The sequence below is a fragment of the Suncus etruscus genome, chromosome 1, assembly GCF_024139225.1.
Source record: "Suncus etruscus isolate mSunEtr1 chromosome 1, mSunEtr1.pri.cur, whole genome shotgun sequence".
NCBI classification, from domain to species: Eukaryota; Metazoa; Chordata; class Mammalia; order Eulipotyphla; family Soricidae; genus Suncus; species Suncus etruscus.
In genome coordinates this window covers 187,905,114-187,928,278 of record NC_064848.1, presented here as the reverse complement: position 1 = coordinate 187,928,278, position 23,165 = coordinate 187,905,114, and the positions used below count along the sequence as shown (strand labels likewise).

The following is a 23,165-nucleotide window of genomic DNA, read 5'->3' as shown; positions in this document are numbered from 1 at the left end:
CAGGTTCCCTAGAAGTTTTGTTAAACTACTAACCCTCCATCTGGATGGGGGGGGACGGGAAGCGGTTCATAAAGTCTGTGTCTAATGTTATACCCTACGTGTAATTCTGTTGTTGTTGTTGTTGTTGTTGAGCGCCTACTCCGTGCTACAGGGTTATTATGGGTGGTTCACAGGCTTGACCCCAAGATTCCCATTTGAAAAGCATCTGCTAAGAACCTTTGAGCTCTGTCTCCTCCCCTCACTTGGCCTGTGTCTAATTTTAAGGACTCACAGATCTCCTAGAGTCTATTCATAGACCATGGAAGGGCAATGCAGCAAATTTTTGTCATGTATTCTCAAGCATTTACTTCTTCTTAATCCTCTCACCTGGTTGTCTTTCTACCCCTAATTCTTTTTGTTTTGTTTTGTTTTGTTTTGGGGGCCGCATCACAAAAAGCATTTGACTGGATGAAGGAAGAACCAATGACTCCAAGCTGAAGAGTGTGGGGTCAGGGAGGGGTTCCCCAAGGAAGGAGCCAAAGGAGAGAAAGAAGGCAAGGCAGCTTGTGGCCACGTTAGGGCCTGCTGGGGAAGAAACATCCCTAAGAGATTGCCAATCGCCTCCAAATCGCGCTGGGACAAAACCAGCAAAGCCTTGATCACCCTTTTTTTTTTTTCTTTTCATTTTTCCTTTTTAAATGTTTCATTGATTTAGCCTGAAAGCTAAGCATTGAAGGCAGGAGAAAGAGGAGGCCGTGCGTGGCTCCATCCAGGCCAGCGCGTCCTCCGGGCCCCGATATTCAACACGCAGAGGTGTTGCAGCCTCGAGGGGCTCAGAGAAGAAGAGGTAAGAGGAAAACCGGGGGACGATGCCCGTGGATTGTGGGGCGAGGGGAGGAGGGTCAGCAGGGCCAAAGCTCCGGGCCCGAACGCCGCGGCGTCCCCCCGCGCCGTCCTGCCCCGCCCGCGCCGCCGTGACGAATCTGCGGCTGCGAAACAGCCGAGATCCAAGGGAGAGCCTGAACCCCGAAAATTAAAAAAAAAAAAAAAACATTCCGAGCGCTGCGGGCTTTGGCGGGGCGTCCCTCGCCGACGGGTGCGGGTGGCGGGCGGCGAGCGCGGCGCGGGTCCGAACGCGGGGTGTGTGGAAAGTGCCGCCGCGAATGCCGCGCTGCGAAGGGGCGGAGCGTGCGCGGGACAAAGGAAGCGAGGGCCGGAGCAGCGGGCGCCTTTTCTGCCCGCGGGTGAGTCTTTTCTTGCCCCCCGTGTCCCCGAGCGGGTCGGGGGTGCTGCGAGCCCGGCGAGTGCGGGCGGCTCGGCCTGGCTGTGCGCCCCGATTCCCCGGGAGCTGGCCCGGGTGGGATCGGGCGAGGCCGGGAGCGGGGGGTTCCGCCTCCTGCTCGAGGCCTAGTGCAGCCCGAGCTGCCAGTTCCCGCCGGGGTCCGACCCCTTCACCCCCTGTGGCCTCTTCTCGAGCACCCCACGTTGGATCGCCCATATCTCCTCCTTCATCCATCCCCCTTTTCGCGGAGTTGCAGGAAAAGTGCATCCTCAGCAGGCCATTGAAAGGAAAGGAGCTTGGAAGGAAGCCTAACGCAGGGGCTTGCTCAATCTGGGGTGCTCGAGCCCCCCACCCTCAAAATCCTAAGGTGATGGCTGCAGGTTTCAAGCTGGAAGGGGGATCACAGTGCAGTCCAAACTTGGGCCCATAGACACCCGCACCCACACACACACACATGCACCGCCCTATTCCTGCACTTCCTGACAGTGTGGCTGTAGACAAGTGGCTTAAAACTTGCCAAGTCTCCTCTCCACCCCTCTGTGATTCGGGGTGTTGGAGCTGTTTAGGGAGACTTGGGGATTGATGGGGAATCCGTCCCATCGTGTCCTGAGCAGTCCATCAACTAGCACCCAAGCTGAGTCCAGGCCCAGGCGGACCTGGTGCCCGCCCGCCCGCTCGACCAGTGCCCCCTCTAGCAGAGAAGAGTGATCAGAAAGTGTGGGGGCCAGGGACTTCGTGGATGTTATTATCAGGATACCTCCTTGCCCCCCTGCTAGGTATTCCAGATGGTGACAGCTCTGCCTGTGCTTGTGGGCCTAAAGGGAAATTTGTACCAGAAAGAGGGAAAGACCTGGATTGGGCCACTGGAAAAAAAAAAACTTTCTTTCCCACCAGGCTCTTCCTGCTCTGGGGAGTTCCTTTCAAGTGCAAAATAGTAGACTGGGGAGGTAGAAAGCCAGTGAGGCTTCTCTGGCTATCTACAGACCCATAAAGTCCCTTGAACCCTGCCAAGAGTGATCCCACAGCACCTCTGGGTTTCCCTCCATCCCAAAAAAGGACAAAATAGAAGTTCTGAAATCATGTCTGTTTCATTTTGTGTTGGATGAAAGTACTCCACTAGGCATAGGTCTTTTTTTGTCACTTCTAAAAGCACATTTTTATCTCTTGGTGCATTGAATAGTGCTTAGGATATTGAAGTAGGATTAAGCTGCTTCGTGTTTAACGCAAAGTATGTTTGGTCATGTTGTAATACTAAGATAAAATTGATTAAGAGTGGAGCTAAATTGCTGGGACTATAGTGATGAATTAGATAGTCCCAGTTCACCTACATCTCTCACAGTCTCGCTGCATTAACAGGTTGTGTTTATATTTACTTTAGGGCAGGGTAATTTAGGTAGGAATACCAGTGAAGAAGCATTTATTTCTACCCAGGTAGTTTGTCAAGAATGCACCATTGAGGAGATTTTGAAATGGGGCTTTGGCGAATAAGAATTTTTCATGCACTATGAAAATTTATTTCCAACCATTACAAAGCATTTGACCACCACAGAGAATCTAAATTTCATTATCATTCAAGTTACTTTTTATGAGGCCCCCAGGAATAAAATGCTGCCCCATTTTCCTAGAAATTGTGACCCTAAAAAGCATGGTAGATCTGCTGATGAGGGACTGTCAGAATCTGGTTGGCCTTAAGTGGGTGGATCCTGATAATTCGTTGAATTTTATGGTCATATTATTGTTAATCAGTCCGACTAAATGTTTGCATGACGTCAGCAGAATGTTTTTCATTTAAGAAAGAGGTGTCTTAGTTGCTAGCTATAAGAAAAAACTCAAAGGTACCTAAATCGTCTTATGCCTTAATATCCCCTGTAATTAATTCTCATCGTTTCATTCTGAGCAGCCAGATCACCTACAAGAACTATTAAAATATGCACAGACTTGATTATTAGAAGATAATGTAATTTTGTTCAGAAGTACCAAATAACCTACCCTATTCTTTAAGAAAACATTCTTATGCTTGCTGAGTTTTGATTCTTTTTTCTTTTTTTTCCCTTTTTTTATTTTAGTGTCTCAGATTCATTCTTAAGGAACTGAGAACTTAATCTTCCAAAATGTCAAGTAAGTTCCATTTTTTTATATTTATCAATCTATATTAATAATGCCCTAGCAAGTGGGAATTCCAAAAATACTCTCATTTTTTTTCTTCAAAACAGGACCATTGGTAGTTTTGTTGCATAGTATTATATCTCAGTTGTTTACAAGAAGTTATTTATTTTCTTTCAAACAGAAAGACCATCTTATGCCCCACCTCCCACCCCAGCTCCTGCAACAGTAAGTTTTAATTTTCTTGTTAATGTAATAGCCAAGTCTGGCCTTGATACAAAAACCCAGATGTCTTCCAGTGACAGTCACTCAATCATTACAGCAACAGAATGAAAAACTCAGCTAAAAAGACAGCACTTCCTACTAAATAAAATAACTTTGCATCCTACTTTGAACCAACCCCAACATTTAAAGAAACATACTCTGAAATTCCAATTTCTTCTCCTTTAAAAAAAAAAAAAAAGGAAACAACTGATGCTTTTAAAACTTGCTTATTAATCTTCTCTTTTGAGACTTAAAAACTGATACTGAGTGAATGTTCGTCCTTGCATTGATGATTTTTTTGAGACCTAACCTTCATCTGGTTACATTTTTCTCCTCGATATAATTTTCATATTAAATCTTCTAGAACTCTGTTATTTGTAAATCTTTATTTTTCAAGCTGTTCAAGCAAGAATTTTCAAATCGGGGGGGTCAGATCCTGCTGTCAAATGCTATTCCACTCCATAAATATTGGCTTGGAAATTGGTAGGTTTTAAAGTGTTGTAAACTAATTGGCTATCTAGCAAGCTCTGACCCAGCTTGGCCAGCATGCAAAATAACTGTCCAGTCAACAAAAATGATCCAGCAGTAACTAACAGTACAGGCCTTGCTAAAAAACAATGTGAACATTGACAGTAATCTATAAAATTAATTCCTTAATCGCTATTAGCCTTCTTCCTCTCATATTCTATTCCCCCTATATATCAGGCTAGTTTGATAATTAGGTTCTTGGACAATTTTGTTTTCCAGTAGCAAACTTCTGACTTACTAACCCTCAAACGGGTGTCTTAAATAGGCTTATCAACAATTTGCTGTTCCATAGACACTTTTTTAAGTAGATTCTGTCTCCCATGATCTCAGCTCACCCTTCATAACTTGTGACCTATCACGTTACTCCCAGTAGACCTTAAAATCCTGTGTTTGGTTGATTTTCTTTCTTTAATCAAATAAATATGATCCTCTTCTTGGTACTCGGCTAGTGGCTGTTCAGATGGAGGTGAGCAGTTGAGATTCCTGACCGCTAAGAGCTAACCTGGCACTTTATTTTTGAAACTGGTATAACTATTGTTTCAGTTTCCATATTTATTTTTTAGTCCCCTTGCTTATCTTTCTGACACTATTCCTCCTAATTTTGAGCAGTGATTCATCTTGTTTATGCACCTTTTGAAGGTGTCATTTTGGCATAAATAACTACTCTGGCGTGTGTATATATATATGTTACATATATTACTACACATGTGTGTATATATGTAAAATATATCCTGAAGACAAACTTGATTTTTGAAAATGAAACTCGCTCCAAACCAAGTCTCCCCTCACAGCATCTCAAGGTATTTTTTTCCTTTAGTCATATGTCTGTATCATTATAATCTCACCTTAACATGTAAAATGCAGAAGACTAGGAATTAGAACAGCCAACAGAATGGAGATTAAATGAATTACTCTCTTCCCTTTTTTCCCCCATTATTTCTGCCACCACCATAACCTCTGCCACCTCCACCACTCACCACCATCACCACCGAATGTACCACTCCAAGTAATATACACAACTTTTTGTCCTTGATAAGCTCATCTATGTTTTGTCTACTTAATTACGCTTAATTTTGCGTCTTCAATAACTTACGTAAGCTAGAAATGGAACGGTCATTTTCTTCTGAAGAGTATCAAATGTATTACCTGTCGGAATGCCTTTTTGACACGTGCAGCAGCATGTTATCGAAAATTGTGTGAATGCATTTTTTTTTGTAACACAGCTGCCACTTAGTTGAGATGTGTCGAGTGTATGCTACATTATACAATTCAGGACTGACATTGTTAATTGCATGTTAAAATGAAATTACTGTCACTTGTTTTGATTTGAGTTTCATTAGGTAAATGACCCTACCTTGGTGTCCTCTGCTACATTCTTTTAAAGACGCATTTGACCTTGATTATCATAAACATTGGATGTCTCTATGACCCACAAGATCACTGCTATGTAAGAGCCCACTTGTGAGCACATCAACACATAAGTCACAGAACTCCAGAATTCTGTTGCTCCAGTGAGCACTTGTCTTGAAAGGGCTAGAGTTAACAGGAAACTAGACGAAACAAGAAAACTCAAGTCTCTGTGGACTAGAAAAGTAGTTCACAGTAAAACTAAATGCAGAACTTATTCATGGTTGACCTATAGAAGATGGAACAAAGAAGAGCTGGAAGAGAAACCCTATGAAAGAGAGAGTGACTGGGTTAAAACAGACAGGACCCCAGGATGAAATCCATGCATTTTTCCAAGTCTTTGTTTTGAAATCATTTATGTGACATCCATTGAATCCCACATATGTTCTTTTCTATTGATAACTGCCAGCTCCTGGATTTGAGTCTTTTCTTGTTTCTCCCATTATATGAAATGAGTTACAACTGTCTTTTAAAAACAGATCCATTTCTTGTTTTTAGTTGGTGACTACATTGATGACATCCACATAACTGTCAAATAAGTCATGTTTTTGTTTTGCATGTAGTGTTTTCAGATTTGTAGTTGATCACGTCAGGCTTTTCTATCTCAGACATCTATTCCCAATTAGTTTATACTATTGACCAAAAAGTCATCCTGAAATTTGGAGACACTTCAGCGTATTATTGCTTCTCCCCCAAAACAAGCACCATATTCCCACATACGAACACCACTAGTCCTCGCCAAGAGAAAGAAAAAGAAAAAACACTTGACAGATTGGTTTCCCAATGAAAGCAAAAGAACAATTACAACACATCATTGCTTGTTTAAATTCAGGTTGCTTTTGCATGCCATATGCAGATCATTTTTCATTTCTGTGTTTTCCTCGTTTGAGCTCATTTCTCATTCGTGTTTTTGTCTCATTTGTTTCCATCAGCAAATGCCCAGCACACCAGGGTTTGTGGGATACAATCCATACAGTCATCTCGCCTACAACAACTACAGGCTGGGAGGGAACCCGGGCACCAACAGCCGGGTCACGGTAGGAGAATCAACTATTACAGCATCCGGCAAACTACTGGAATTGACCAGAAATGCCTCCAGAGTTAGGTCCTTTGGAATCATCAGCACAGCCATTGGAAAGCAGTTTTTTTTAACCTAGCTTTTCAACTGTTTTAAACACTCACTGTATGGTCTTACACTGAAAAAATATACAGTGAGATCTGGATATTTTAATTGAAGAAAAGAAGGATCCATTCTGTTAGGCGGTTGGTAGAGATAAAACCTTATGCGTTGAATGTTTATATTATGACTAGACAGTCCTAGAATTTCTCATGAAAGTGCCATCTGTGAGATGAGTATCTTTCATTGGTGGTAATTGACTGACATTAGGCTCAAGAACTTGGTTTTGAATTTGTCTTTTGGATTTAATGATTGACCTAATATCTATCCCATTAAGAAAAAGGAAACATCTTTTTATATCACCTCAAAGAATTGTAAAGTGAAAGTTAAAATAAAGTTAATGGAAGTACCAAAGTAAATATGGACAACTAAATGTACATTCATAATCCTGTATTTAAAGGGATGTGGTTTTGTTTTTTTTTTATATGTGGCTGCTTCATTCACATCTCAGCCTGGGATTTCAAATTAGATGACTTCCACCTTTCGTTTTAAATACCAAGGACATTTTTGTGTCCTAAGAACAACAAAAGTGATACCAAAAATAAATCCAAAAGCCAAATAACCTTCATACATTGAAATTTGGTATTGACAAGAATATATATATAAACCAGATTGGCTGTAAACTTTTTATACCTGGTTTTTATTTGCTGTATTTTAAAATCTGTAACTGTGGCTCAGAAAGGCTTTCTTGCCCTACAGTTGAGCTAGGAGAAAAGAAATGTATAACTTCCTGAATATATCTCTAGCGTGGTAAGCATGTTGCTTAGCTGGATAGGTTTTGTTTACCTAAATTTTTATTGTTTCTACATAGTCTACTTCATAAGCATATCGGTTTTTATGTGCCATTCATATTTCATGTATCTAAAGAAAATTCTTAAGTGTATCTATATGTGCATTTCACTGTGCATACAGTTTTTATGTATGTACATGTTTTCCCCAGTCTAAGTGTATTGTTTCATCCAAAAAAATGGAATTAAGTGACCAGGTAATCAAGTGATTGAGAACATTGTCATTTAAACCAAAAGTAAAATTTGGTGTTGGGTTATTTATGTTAATGCAGAAAATGATCCATTGGCAGTAAACAAGATGATTTTTAACAGCACAATACAGTCAGCTCTTGATTATCTTTGGTGATGGAGTAGAGATGGTGTTAACTATCATCATGTCAGAATGGTGGGTTATTTCCCTTAGTCTGAGCGTTTTATTCCTAGCTTGGATATATCAATGGAGAGTGTTCATAAAGCGAGACTCACTCTTTGGAGATTAGTATCCTTGGAAAAGGAAAGAACCTTTCTATCTTGGAATCTAGGCCAGTTAGGTTAGGTCCCTGTTGCCCCTAGCCCCACATTCCTTTCTTGGGGGAATTGGAACACAATATTAGGAGTGAGCACTTAGGAATTAGCATTTAGAATATTAAGGAGTCAGCATTTAGAAGGGGGCTGATCAGAGCAGTTGGTGCTGTGCTTGTTTTTTTCCGTGGTCCTCCTACTGTCACAAGAAGCTGTGATTAAGACAACTGTTCATATGAAACCTGAGAGCATGGAAGTGAGAAGGGCCTTTATCCTACCTCAAACCAGCTCCTGCATCCCTTAGTGGCATTGAATGTTACACTAAGAAAACTAATGATGCCTGAATTGCTACACCATCTTTTTGAAAATGTGCCACAAGTAAATTGATGGTAGGACTCAATAGGTCTGATTTTGACCATTATAAAAGCATTTTTAAATCAATCAAATTATGTTCCTTTGGGGGGTTTTGTTTGTGGTGGTCATTATTTTGTTTGTGTGTGTGTGTGTTTCTGTTGCTGTTTGGTATTTTTGTCTGCAGTGCATTTCTAAGTCAGTTATGCAGAGAAATGACTTTGTGACTCCTTCTGAAGGAAACTCCTTTAAGATTCTACAGAGCACTGGGTTTCTCTGGATACTTCTGTGTTCTTGAGTTGTGTTTAGACAGTAACCACTTTGTATAGCATGTTGAGACCTTTTAGAGTGTTTATAATAGCATAAGGTACTCACTACAGTCACTTCATATAGATGGGGGTTGACTTTCTTCTTAGAAGTACAGACCAGAAAAAATGGTTGAAAGCTTGTTTTCCGATTAAAACACGTGTGTGTGTGAGTGTGTGTGTCTGTCTGTCTGTCTGTATGTATGTATGTGTCTGTGTGCAGCTGCTCCCCTAACCACTCTGGTCCTAAAATCCTAAAGCAGTTATTTCTTAGCTTTAATGGAAATTACATATATGTCCTTAAATAAGATCCTGCCAAAGCCACAACTTCTAGTGGGAGGACACGAGCAAATCCTTGAGTAGTCAAAGTCAGTTGGGGGGGTACAAACAGTTACAGTGACCTCCAACTCCTTGCCAATTGGAAGCAAAATTGAAAAGGATGAATGTTGAGGTAATGAGGTTTCCTGATAGTAACATGGAAAGTAAAGGGGCTGGCAGGTTTCACATGTCCAATGGTTTGTAATTTTGTTCACAAGCACTTTTGGTTAAAGTTTGTTCAGTTCAGGCAGGTTTTTTGTTTGTTTTTGTTTTTGTTTTTGTTTTTAGCCCTCAGTAAGAACCCATCTCATTTTTTCTTTCCCAGTCTTCTCTAGGCCACTTTTTCTTCACATAGGAGGTTTTCATTTCTCCAGGTTTTCCTCTGATTTTCTTCCTTTCCTTGTCTTGCCTCAAAAAGCCAAGACTCTTTAATGGAATGGAGTCCTCAAAATAACTTTATTGTACCCTGTGTCTGCTCTGTTGTTATTGTTGTTGTTCCTGGTTAAGTTTTTTATTGTTGTTTGTACCACCAAGAAGAAAAAGGGTAAAGTTTCCATTACAGATCTCCTTTAGAGAAAACCACTAGATATGGACATAGAACCTTAAAAAGAAAATAAATAAACTCTGGTCATGATACCGGAAACAAGGTGCTTTTGGGGTTTGGGTTTGCGGGAGAGGCTTGGTTTGGTTTAGTTTTTTGAAGTCGTTTTTGGTTAGTTGGTTTATGAGTAAGTGTTTTTCTGATAGGTCTAGTAGATAACTCAGCCCCCTATAGACAGAGTTTGGAAAGAACTCCGAATCCACTCAGATAATCAAGTGTTGACTGTATATGTAAATTAAGCAAGCAAAAGAGTCATGGCAAATAGCCCACAGCTTGGGCGTTTATTTGATGTGTAACCCTGTATAGTTATATGTATGGATTATTATCTAATATTTTCTTTCAGCTAGGCTTTCAAAGCAATGACAATAAGTAAATAATTTTTTAATATGTGCTTAAGGTCATTTTCTTTTGCTCTGGGCATTTCTGAATTTACAGTGATAGCTATTTTCAGTGGAGAAAAATAATAAGAATCTTGTATCCATGGACGAGTAGAAGAAAGACGCATTAGAAGTTTTTCAGGGACTCTCTTTTCAGTGGGATAGCGAGCTCCTTGAAGTTGACTAATGAATGTCTTCACTCTTTTGTAGGCATCCTCTGGTATTACGATTCCAAAACCCCCAAAGCCACCAGATAAGCCACTGATGCCCTACATGAGGTACAGCAGAAAGGTACGTGCTGGGGCCACTCGCAGTGAGGACCGCTGTCTGTGCTGCTTCCTTTTCTGTTCACTTGCAGATGGGCTTAGCCCATATTCTCTGTTCTGTTGAAGAAGGGAATAAAGAATGGCCTTTTTTCTTTTCTTTTCTTTTTTATTTTTTTGAAAGTTTGGTTTTGATTTTAGAATGATGTAACTCAAATTCAATAAGGACAACAGGAAGGAATGAACTTAAAAGACTGAAGACAGAAACAGTATAGTTGTTGTTTCTGTTTTGTTTTGTTTTCAGAATGCTAACCTAAGCAAAATAACCAAGTGAAAAAAGCAAGAATAGACTACTGGTGACATTCCTATCTTGTTTTCATTAAATAATAGAGACTTAGTTTGGAGGGAGAAAGGGGCTTGGAAGATAGTGCTAATCATACTAAACAATAAACTTAGAGTATTTTGTTTTTTTATTTTATGCTTTCCTGCTTTTTCCCTTACCTAATAAGCTACCTTATTTCTTGTGTTCAAGATAACAGCAATTAATTATCTATCTCAGCACTGTTTAGGAATTAAAACTTCGTCAAATTTTTTTTTACAGATGGACTTATTAGTATTAGTAGTAGTAGTAGTAGTAGTATTAATGCAACTTAAACACTTTCTGAATGCTAGTGAGCCTTGGTGGGTGGAGGGTGGTGTTGGTTTAGGAGCACACGCTGCAAGACTTGGGGGCTGTGCAATGCCAGGGATCGAACTGGGGCCTCCAGCACACAGAGCTCGTGTTCAGCCCATTGTGCACACTCTCTGGCCCCCATGCTAGTGAATTTTAGAGAAATATAAAACCATGTTAATAACTCGACTTCCAAAGTGTCTGCTGTTACTGAATGAGGTGTGTGAGATAACAGCCAAAGCCAGTCCTGTTCGTGTACATGGCAATTGGTAGCAGCTGCAGCAGGCTTCTGAGAAGACCCTCAGAGTCCGATGCTAGACCCTCTGCTTTCGTTTATATTTTAAAGTTGCACATGAAATATCTTTAAGGGTCTGCAGACTAGGCATCTCCTGACATGTCACCCTTTTCCTGCTTTTAGGTCTGGGACCAAGTAAAGGCGTCCAACCCTGACCTAAAGTTGTGGGAGATTGGCAAGATTATTGGTGGCATGTGGCGAGATCTTACTGATGAAGAAAAACAAGAATATTTAAATGAATACGAAGCAGAAAAGGTAGAATGGGGGCTGTGGTGGGATGGCTTCAACAAGGAGGGCGTGAGCATTTGCTTATTATTTCTCGTTGTCGAAGCACTTTAAGAGCTGCCTTGGGGTGCAGAGGCTGTGCTGAGGCTTTGTCGGCCTCTGGCAGAACCTTTCATTTCCCTAGGAGTCAGGCTCCTTGTCTATAAAAAGGAGGTTAATGTACCTCCCTTTTGATATTCAAATGAGGGTGTGATGGTATTCATTATAACCTGCAAAAAAAAATGTTGATTATAAAAACTGAAAAAAGAAAATTTGAATTTCAGATAGAGTACAATGAATCTATGAAGGCCTATCATAATTCCCCCGCATATCTTGCTTACATAAATGCAAAAAGTCGCGCAGAAGCTGCTTTAGAGGAAGAAAGTCGACAGAGGCAGTCTCGCATGGAGAAAGGAGAGCCCTACATGAGCATTCAGCCGGCAGAGGATCCAGATGGTAATTATGGAGGGAGGGTGCCCGCGGCAGTTCCCCACTGTCTTTTCTCTGACAAGTGGAATGTGAGAAATCCCTTCTTCTTTTTTATTTCCTGTCATAGCTGAAAAGGTGTCATTTAAGTGTCATTTTAATGATTTGCCCCATTTGGAGTTAGATTTGTGACTTTTTCCCCTGAAGCCTGGGAGACTCCCTCAAAGGACTGAGTTTTGCTTCACGTGCAGGTGACCCAGGTTTGTTCCCCAACACGGTTCCTGAACACAGAGCAGGAGTAGCCACCCCAGCATCATGGGTAAAGCTCATAGAACAAAAAAGTCAGTCATAACTTGGGACGTAGGTAGTAGAAATAGACCATATTTTTGTGCGCGCGCATGCACACACACACACACACACACACACACACACACACACACACAGGTTTCCAGTTCCACAGTGAGCTTTTTATAAGGAATGTGGGAAACTTCAGCCCCACAAAGTCACAGTACAAGAAACGCAAGGAGTCTCTGTTTGTTCAGCAAAAGCAGCGTTATGCTAGAAGCAGAGTAGTCAGACTAAGCCAGTTTTCCAGAAAAAGATTAAAACTACAAAGAAGATGATGTTGAGGCTTGAATGGGTCAAGCCCAACTGTAAATTTAAGAGAATGTGGCCATTAAGAGACGTTCACTTTGAACTAAGGGGGAGATTAAAAAGAGAAAGGGACAAGTGATTCCACTTTAAACTTCATCTTTGGGCCGGAAAGATAGCACGGAGGTAAGGCGTTTGCCTTTCATGCAGAAGGTCATGGGTTCGAATCCCGGCGTCCCATATGGTCCCCCGTGCCTGCCAGGAGCAATTTCTGAGCATGGAGCCAGGAGTAACCCCTGAGCACTGCCGGGTGTGACCCAAAAACCACAACAACAACAAAAAAAACTTCATCTTTTATTATGAAGACAAATCTTGGGTTGTGTTAAACTGGCAGAGCAGTTGGTATTTGAGGTAGGAAATATAGTGTCATGAATAAGGTTCCCTGAGGGGTAAAAAGATCATAGAGTTCTTTTTATAGATTTTTTTGTGTTTTTTTTTTATTCTCTTATCCCAGCAATTTTAATTTCAAAAGTTATATTCTAAAGAAATTACTCAGAAGGAAGCAGTGATTTCACAAGTTTGTGACTCTGATCTTTAATGATAATGAGTTTCAGGAACTTCTTAAGTACCAGATAATAAGGGGGTTGCTTTCCTGTGATGTATAGGCCTTTGCAGCGGTTTCTTAAAATTTGGACACTAAAATGTTTAGGAGTAGAACTGGCTGGTCTTTAAAATGTTTTATGATGTAAATGGAAGCTCTTTTTCTCAACTGAGTCTAGATAAAAATAATAGTACAGCGCTAGAGCGATAGCACTGTGCGTAAGTTTTTTGTCTTGCACACAGCTGACCAGGTTCAGTGTCCAGCATCCCATATGTTCCCTGAGCATCACCAGTGTGACCCAAAAAAGCAATAAATAAGCTATATATCAGCTATAAATAATAATAAATAAGCTATGCATCAACCATAGAAGTGAGGCACTTTCCTTGCCTGGGGCCAACCCCAGATTGATATCTGGCACTCCATTTGGTACCCAGAGAACTGCCAGAACTGATCCCTGAGTGCAGAGCCAGGAAGAAGCCTTGAGTACTGCTAGTATGGCTCAAAAAAACAACCCTCCTTCACTTCATCTCCCCCAAAAAAGATAAAACTATCTCATTAATTTTTTTGTTTGGGGCCCACCTCAAAGGTGCTTACATCTCTCTGGAAGGAGCTTGATCAAATCTGGGACTCCTAAGAACCAAGCACTGTACCCTTTTAAGTTCTCTCCCCAACCCCTTAACCTTGGATAAATGACTTGGTACGTGAACTAGTCTGGAAAAATGAAAATTGCTTGAGATGCTGTTTTCTCTGCAGCAGACACTTGGATTCTTTTAACAGTAAAGTGCCACATGATAAGGGTATACCACTCCGTTCAGAAGTTATCATTGAAAAGACCTTATATTACTATTGAGTGAAAGTGGGCAGAATTGGGCCCAGAGAGATAGCACAGCGGCGTTTGCCTTGCAAGCAGCCAATCCAGGACCAAAGGTGGTTTGTTCGAATCCTGGGGTCCCATATGGTCCGCTGTGCCTGCCAGGAGCTATTTCTGAGCAGATAGCCAGGAATAACCCCTGAGCACCGCCGGGTGTGGCCCAAAAACCAAAAAAAAAAAAGAAAGTGGACAGAATTTTCATTTCACTCAACTTGGAGGTCAAAAGACACTTGATTTTACCATGATTGTGTTACAGCCAAATCCTTCTCTGACACATGTCCTTTCTTAGAGATCTTGTCACAAAATCTAACACCGTAGCCAGTGAACTTTTCCTGGCCTCTGCAACGTTACTGGCTGACTGTCACAATGTCCCCAGGATGCTTCTTGTCCGCTTGCTAGGCCAGTATTACTTGGCCACTAAATGTTACCTGTCTGTAGATCTTGGGGGTCTTCATTTCCGGAACACCTTCTTCTTTCAGATTACGACGATGGCTTTTCAATGAAGCATACAGCCACCGCCCGTTTCCAGAGGAACCACCGCCTCATCAGTGAGATCCTGAGCGAGAGTGTGGTGCCAGATGTCCGGTCCGTTGTGACCACAGCTAGAATGCAGGTCCTCAAGCGACAAGTACAGTCCTTAATGGTCCATCAGGTAAGTCCCAGAGTGTCTAGGACTGTGAGCCTCTGCTGAAAATACTCCCTAAACTGGCCCTCTACAGAGTCCATCCTTGTCTACTAAATATTTTTCTGTCCCATCCCTCCTATTCCCAATTTGTGGGCAGAAGCGCCTAGGAGTGGGCCATTTGTAGGAATTTAATGTGTTTGGCATGAAAACTGCAGTATGGAGTCTTGTGATGGACAGTATTGAAGCATCTATTAGACTTCACTACTTTGCTAAACCTTTTGTTCTGAAAAATAATTGGCCAGGCTTGGGGCCAGAGCAATAGTACAGCGGGGTAGGGCACTTGCCTTGCATGTGACTGATCCAGGTTTGATCCCCTACATCCCATATGATCTTCATCCCCATCCCCCATCCCTCCAACTCCAGGAGTGATTCCTGAATGCAGAGGCAGGAGTAAGCTCTGAGCATCATCAAGTGTGGCCCCAGAACAAGATTAAAAAAAAATTGGCCAGGCCTAAAACCACATTCTTCAGTATTAATTTCTCATATTTTTTCTGCAACTCTTTATATGTTTAAAATCTTAGATGCATTGATCATTTATTTTGAAATCTGAAACACTGATCACACTGAGATAATGTAGACATCAAAAGTGAGATAAGGGGCCGGAGAGATAGCACAGTAGTGTTTGCCTTGCAAGCAGCCGATCCAGGACCTAAGGTGGTCGGTTCGAATCCTGGCATCCCATATGGTCCCCCATGCCTGCCAGGAGCTATGTCTGAGCAGATAGCCAGGAGTAACCCCTGAGCACCACTGGGTGTGGCCCCTCCAAAAAAAAAAAAAATGAGATAGATTCAGGAAGAGATCTCAGATGGCTGGATACAGGAAACCCAGGTTTTAGTCCTAGAATCACATGATACCATGAGCGTCTAGTCAAAGGTGGCCCTTGAACACCTCCAGTGTGGACTCCCCCCAAATAAGTGAGCTCTGTTTTCTGTTTGACCTTTGCTTTAGATAAAATAAATAAATAAATCTTTCTGTAGGGCCAGAAAGATATTACAATGGGTAGGGCTCTTGCCTTGCATACAGCTGACCCCAAGTTGACCCAATGCCCCATATGGTCCTCTAAGCCCCCGCCAGTTGTGTTTCTTGAGCACAGAGATAGGAATAAGCCCTGAGCACAACTCAGTGGGGCCGGGGATTTTTTTTCCTATAATTATAAAACCTGGTCATATGTCTTACAGCGAAAACTAGAAGCTGAACTTCTTCAGATAGAGGAACGACACCAGGAAAAAAAGAGGAAATTTCTGGAAAGCACAGATTCATTCAACAATGAACTGAAGCGGGTACTTCATAATTGTGTTCATTATACTTTTATTGGTTACCTTGTTTTCACATTAATTATTGTTTTCATTGAATGTCCATTTGAAACCATTAATTTCTCTATAGCTTATAAGATATGATTAATAAAAGTAATCCCTATTTTCTGTCAAAATTGCAACAAGTTTGGAAATCCTGCTCATTGTGTAGAAACTAGAATATTGATGTTTTCATTTAAAGATCCATGTGGTCATAAGTTATTTGCAGTTTATTGTTCTTATCAGATATCTTTATTTGATGTTTATGATTTGTACTGTGTATTAAGCCATTATATTGCTTACATTTGGTGCCTGAAATATGAAATAAAAGTTGTTTATTTTGGGGGCCAGAGAGATAGCACAGCTGTAGGCCAATTCAGGGCAGACAATGGTCCTTATCCCGGCATCCCCTGAGCCTGCCAGGAGCGATTTCTGAGTGCAAAGCCAGGAGTAACCCCTGAGCACCGCCTGGTATGACCTAAAAAAAAGAAATTAAAGTTGTTTATTTTTAATCCAGCACTTTTAAGAATTACCTCACTTGAAGCCAGGGAGAGAGTACAGCAGATAGGGCACCTGCTTTGCTTGGGGCAAACCCAGATTCTATCCCCAGCATTCAATATGGTCCCCTGAGGATCTCCAGGAATAATACTAAACTAGAATTAAGCCCTAAGCCCTGCTAGATATGACTCGGAAATAATTGAGGAGAAAAATTGCCTTACTAGTGATTCAGTGTTGCTTGTTTGCTACTCTCCTTGTCTGAAAACACATAAATTTCAGGGGCTTCATTTAAAGAAAAAAAAACAACCCTCCATGCCCCCCTCTTATATGTACATAGGTGATAACCAAGAAAACCAACCTTTGAAGTGATTTCTCCAGTTCAGCCATTACCAAGAGAGGTTGTGTGTGTTTTCTCTCTCAGTTGTGTGGTTTGAAAGTGGAAGTGGATATGGAAAAAATAGCAGCTGAAATTGCTCAGGCAGAGGAACAGGCCCGGAAAAGGCAGGAAGAAAGGGAAAAAGAGGCGGCCGAGCAAGCCGAGCGCAGCCAGAGCAGCATCGTTCCTGAAGAGGAGCAGGGAGCGAAGACTGAGGAAAAGAAAGAAGACGAGAACATTCCAATGGAGACAGGTAACCTGGTAGTTCTTCCACAAGTCAGTGGGCAGGAGCTGTCTATAACTTTGATCTATAGCTTTGGTTTTTCTTTCTGAATGCTTTTTCAGTTGTTTTGCTGGGGGGCCATACTCAGTGGTGCTCAGGTCTCACTCTGAGCTCAGAGCTCACCCTTCACGGGGCTAAGAGGAGCCATCTGGGGTGCTGGGGATCAAACCCGGTTTGGGCATGTGCAAGACAAGAGCCCTCTTCACTGCTTTATCATTCCAGCCTGCTAAATGCCTCTTTTTGAAGAACACTATTAAACTTACCTCTTGAGTTATTCTCTATATGACCTATTCAGTCCATTCTCAAAAATATATTAGGGGGTAGAAGGAACGTTAGACTATTGTTGGTGATGCTGAGAGACTACTTCTGGCTCTGGGCTCAGGGGTCACTCCTGGTTGTGCTCAGGGCACTGGCTATAGGGTCAGCAGCATGCAAAGGACCTTACCCCCTGGACAGTCTCTTTGACTTTTTCTTTTCAATTGTGTGTGGTTTTTTTTCTTAGGTTTTTGGGCCACACCCGGCAATGTTCAGGGTGTGTTCACTACTGGCTCTGCACTGAGAAATTATTCCTGGTGGTGCTCAGGGGCCATATGGGATGCCAGGGATGGACCCTATTGGCTATGAGCAAGGCAGACACCCTACCCGCTGTGCTTTCACTCTGGCCTCTCCTCAAATATTAATCTTTATAATGAATTGACTCTATAATGAATTGCTGTCGGTGCATAACAGCAGGGTTCTAGTGTTTGTGGTCTCAATATGAGGTCTTGGTTATTTGTCCGGACTTGAGTCTTAACATTTTCTGGCTTGAGAGTATAAAGAGGGATGGTGTGGTTGCTGGTTAAAGAGTCCTGCCATGGAATCAGACAAGTCTATATGTACCGTTGCTTTCACTATGTGCCAGCTGTCTGCTGGGAGTCATTAATAGCAGGTTCCTCATCCCCAGATAGTCTAGTTCCTGCCTCTGAGAGAGTTGCAAAGGATTAAATAAGAAAATATACATAAGAACATTTGAGGGGCCAGAGCGGTAGCATAGCAGTAAGGTGTTTGCATTGCACATGACCAACCCAGGACGGACCTAGGTTCGATCCCCCGCATCCCATATGGTCCGCTGAGCCTGCCAGGATTGATTTCTGAGTGCAAAGCCAGGAGTAACCCCTGAGTGCCACCAGGTGTGGCCCAATTTCCCTCCCCCACAAAATAACCATTTGAGTAATGGGCAGGTCGCTCAGAGACCTAATGGGCATGCTTTGCCTGTAAGAGGCCCAGGTTTGGTGTCTCCTCCCCCTACCCCCAGGACACCTAGCAGTGCCCTCCATCCATCCCTCTTCACACTTCAGGGTGTGGCACAAAAAAAAAAAAAGAAAGAAACCACACAAGTTTCAACATGGTATTAACGTTCCGTGTTTTGACTTGAAATGCTAAAATATTTTTAAACAAGATGTGGCCATTGCTGTAAGATCAGTAGTTTCTAATGCCCTAGAACAGTGTTGGGCAAAAGTAAAATGAGCTGGCCAAATCCTCCCTGCTCTCTGGTTTTTATAAATAGTGTCTTTGGAACTCAGCTGCACCCTTTTGTCTCCTCATTGATACTTGTGTCTGGAAACTTCAGCAGGTTGACTGGTCCCATTAGATACAGCCCAGCCATAAACTGATACCTGAACCCTGTTCCTGAACAAGTCTTACTTCCAGATGTACCAGTTTTTCTGACTAAAGCATTTCTGGGAACAAAAAAGTAGCAGTGAAGTATTAAAGAAAGAGATCAACACTTGAAATTCTGATTTTATTTTCCTGATAGTGTTCCTCAATTCTGCCTCTTCCCAGGGCTATTCTAAGACAGAATAATTGCAGGAGGGCCCTATATAGAGATAGTACAGTGGGTTAAGGCGCTTGCCTTGCTCATGGCTGACCCAGGCTTTTTGCCCTACACACCCAAGCACCACCAGGAATGATCCCTGAGAACAGAGCTATTTGGAAGACCAGTGCACTGCCAGCTGTGGCCCAAATCCTCAGCCTTCGTAATTCCCCACAAAAAAAGTCAGATTCACATTTGGAAAACATTGAAGGGCATATAGATATTTTTACAAGGTTTTTCTATAGAATTTTAATTTAGCAGATCCACATTTCAGAGAGTGAGATTTTAAGTTTTCTTATTTGAGCCTTTTTCTGTTTTGTGTGAACATGTTTTTGTGCTTAACGAATTCTGGGTGAGAGTACCTCTTTGTGGTTAGACCAATTGTTTAAAAGTTAAAGCTTGGTCCCTCTGTTCATTTTGCAACTAGACAGAACAGTTAGTACTTTGCCTCTGTTTTGTCATCTACGAATAGATCGCGTATATAGATCTTTACCCAGATTTCTTTTCTTTTACCCTGAAGATGGGGGGTAAAGAAAATTATTCAAGAAAATTGGCACAGAAACCTTCATGCTCTGAATTTTATAAAAAAAGAATAAATAACTTGGCTTCTCACCACGTATCTTAGAAATCAACTTTATATCATCTCCAGACCCTCTTTCTCACTAAACCCAGAGCACTGCAACACCACATTGTCCAATTATAATCACAATAAATCACTAGAATTATAAATTTTCTATTAGTGACATTGTGGGTTAGGGGTAGTGCTCAAGGGGACCTCGAGGACCCAAGTATGTGGCGCTGCGAACACTCACTGGTGCCTGGGGACTGCGCTAGAGTCATCCACATACAAGTATGGCCTGTGCCTCAATTCCTGTTCCAGCTCTCCATCCTCGTGATGGCATTTTGCAAAGTAAGGCTAAGCAAGCGAAACTCGTGCCAGTCATATAGTGATCAACCCCAGTAAATCCTCAACTGTTGTGTCTAACTGTAATCAGCATTTTTAATTTTTTAACAAATATTCTTGAGGGAACTAGAGCGATGCTACAGAGGCTGTAGCACTTCTATTGCATGTTGCAAATCCAAGTTTGATCCCTGGCACCCCATGTGGATAACCCAAACCCAGTAGGAATGAACCCTGAGTGCAGAGCCAGGAGTAAGCCCTAAACACTATTGGGGATGCTCCCCCCCACCAACTCCTCCCCAAAAATTCTTTTTTTTTTTTTTTTTTTTTTTTTGTTTTTGTTTTTGGGTCACACCCGGCAGCACTCAGGGGTTACTCCTGGCTTCATGCTCAGAAATCGCTCCTGGCTGACTTGGGGGACCATATGGGACGCCGGGATTCGAACCAATGACCTTCTGCATGAAAGGCAAATGCCTTACCCTCCATGCTATCTCTCCGGCCCCGCCAAAAATTCTTGATTTCTTGCTTTACTTTTTCTTTTTCTTTTTTTTGTTTGTTTGGGTTTTTTTGTTTGTTTGTTTTGGGTTTTGGGTCACACCCAGCAGCGCTCAGGGCTATTCCTGGCTCTACAATCAGAATTCGCTCCTGGCAGGCTCGGGACCATATAGAATCCCGGGATTTAAACCACTGTCCTTCTGCATGCAAGTCAAACACCCCACCTCCATGCTATCTCTCCGGCCCCTTGATATATGTTTTATACTTAGAGCACACCCAAATTTCCGAAGAAATGTTTGATTTATACATGAGATCTCATCAAATTTTTTTTTCCTTTTCCACTAACAAGTAGATCTCAACCCCCAGATGGTTTCAAACATACTTCAAAGCACCTAGTGCAGTGGTTGGCAACCTGCGGCTCACGAGCCACATGTGACTCTTTACACTTTTAATGTGGCTCTTCTCTGTGCCGGACGACCATTCCAGGAGTCAGGACTCTGCTCCTAGCCTCTGTCAGTGCGCGCCCAGTGTGGCTCTCAAAATAAATTTCAATCGTGGTTTTGGCGAGATTTGGCTCAGTTGAAAAAAAAAAAAGGTTGCCGACCACTGGCCTAGTGCACAGAGAGTGGCCTTACTAAACGCTCAGGGAAAGTCGGGGGGCACTACACAATCTGGGAACTAACCATGACCACTGTGCTTACAGAGGAGACCCACCTAGAGGAGACCACAGAGAGCCAGCAGAATGGCGAGGAGGGCACCTCGACTCCTGAGGACAAGGAGAGTGGGCAGGAGGGGGTGGACAGTATGGCGGAGGAAGGGACCAGCGACAGCAACACAGGGTCCGAGAGCAACAGCGCGACCGTGGAGGAGCCGCCCGCAGATCCCATTCCAGAGGACGAGAAAAAGGAATAAATGTTGCCTTGTTTTATGTGTTCTAAATGCTTTTTTAAATGAGGGGGGAAAAGAAAAGTTTTTTTGAGTTTTAATGGTGTTATGTGATTTGTGAATTGATATTTTTTTTGGTCGAGATCACACCACCAAAGGCTTTTGGACTATTCAGCATCATCGCCTTTTCCTTCAGCACTTGTGAAGATGGTTCTTTTCTTTGGATCTTGTTTCTGGCCCTCAGCTGCTGAAAGCCTGAGAATCTGACTTAACTGAGAGATCGCCCACCTCTTTTCAAGAAGTAGTAGACTACAGAATCTACTCTTAACAGTTGCCTTCCTACAGCTCACTCGGGTGCTGACCCAGGCCATAGCTTTAAACTTTCCTTGTCCCTGTCAAGGGCTTCCTACAAGTCCCTTCCACAAAGAGTAGCTTCTTGAAAAATGTCTTCATATGTGAGTATGTATTTGGTTACTTACTCTTCCTTATGTTTAATCAATATCAGATACCAGCTTTGTTCAAAAGTTTAGTATACCTGCAACCACATTTGGATTCTATTGATCCAAGAAGTTTTTTTTTTCCATAATTCATTACTAGGTTTGAAGTAGTCATTAAAGCGAACGTGACTAGGCTTTTTGTAGTTAATATTGGCTGTTCTTCAATTCGTCCTTATTATACAGAAAAAAATGCTGTGTTTATTTTTACCAAGTTTTCCAAAGACTGATCACAAAGCTGAAGGAAATTGACTATTCTTGCAATGGACTAGATAGTTCAAAATGATTAGCCTCTTCCTGACAGTGGGGAAATAAGTTCACATGCTTGAAATTATTTTACAATAATTAAAACATTCAAAACCTCAAGGTTCGGATCTTTGTAGATCAGAACCTACCTTTTTGATAAACTCTTAGTAAAAAGTCTTGAAGACTAGAGGCAAGGTAGTTTGTGACACTTACGCTTCCCAAAACTAGGGTAGATTTTTACTAAATAGTGGAATATCTGATGGTATATGTTTCTTAAAAGTCCAAATGTAATAAAAAATAAATGGATAAAATAAGTCTCGGTGTTTTTTATGTGTTAAATATACGTATGCAAAATCAGTATATAACATTATTAACATAATTAAAAGCTCAGAGCGGACACTCAGGGTGGTCTGGATAGATTGGTGTGTATTCAGAGAGTCCTGTCTCACCCTACTCTGTTTTAAAAATTGGTCTTTGACTTAAAGTTGCTATATGTATGTCTAAATATGAGCCACATGAATAAATCTGTCACCTTTCAATTCTTTTGAAAAAGAAAATTATCTCACTAAAGAAGTTTTAAGTGTTATTGCACTTACATGGAGATAGTTTCCCTGTATAGGCAAATTTGAACTTCTAAGGCAGGGGTCTCAAACTCAGTTTACCTGGGGGCCACAGGAGGCAAAGTCGGGGTGAGGCAGGGCCGCATAAGGGATTTGGCTTACCGAATATTCGCAATAAAAAATCACATTACAATGTTTAAGGAGATACATAAGTCTAATCTCTTTGGATTATATTGTGTGCTGCTAAGAAATAGTATGTAATACAACTGGGAATTTGAGGGACAAATTAATTGTATTGTACATGGGTTCAGTTTTGTTTTTCTTAATTTTCTTTGGTTGAAAGATCAAGGCTGGGATATCATCGTTGGGACTACCGAGAATTCTGCTTATGGGTGATTGGGCTTCCACTGTAACTTTACCATGTCCTCTTTCTTTGCATCTTTGTTGTCATAATTAAAATTAATAAAAAAAAAAAGAAAAAAAAATCACATTAGTAAGAAAAAAAATCGCATTAAACATTTGCATACCGGGGCCGGGCGGTGGCGCTAGAGGTAAGGTGCCTGCCTTGCCTGCGCTAGCCTAGGACGGACCGCGGTTCGATCCCCCAGTGTCCCATATGGTCCCCCAAGCTAGGAG

The 23,165-nt window shown here is 41.9% G+C and overlaps 1 protein-coding gene across 5 annotated transcripts; it reads left to right on the top strand.

The window, feature by feature from the left end:
* Nucleotides 1-740: 740 nt before the first annotated feature.
* Nucleotides 741-22,283, top strand: SMARCE1 (SWI/SNF related, matrix associated, actin dependent regulator of chromatin, subfamily e, member 1). Of its 5 annotated transcripts, none has more exons than XM_049780239.1 (11): nt 741-826; nt 3,328-3,379; nt 3,549-3,592; nt 6,496-6,600; nt 10,192-10,272; nt 11,333-11,464; nt 11,758-11,929; nt 14,442-14,614; nt 15,826-15,927; nt 16,859-17,066; nt 21,048-22,283. In XM_049780239.1, the coding sequence occupies exons 2-11, from the start codon at nt 3,373-3,375 to the stop codon at nt 21,254-21,256; spliced, it is 1,233 nt and encodes a 410-aa protein (XP_049636196.1). In that variant the 5' UTR covers nt 741-826; nt 3,328-3,372; the 3' UTR covers nt 21,257-22,283. The 5 variants fall into 5 exon arrangements, with proteins under 5 accessions (XP_049636196.1, XP_049636213.1, XP_049636188.1 ...); XM_049780231.1 differs by lacking the exon at nt 741-826 and adding an exon at nt 1,161-1,223; XM_049780247.1 differs by lacking the exons at nt 741-826; nt 6,496-6,600 and adding an exon at nt 1,162-1,223.
* Nucleotides 22,284-23,165: the final 882 nt, after the last annotated feature.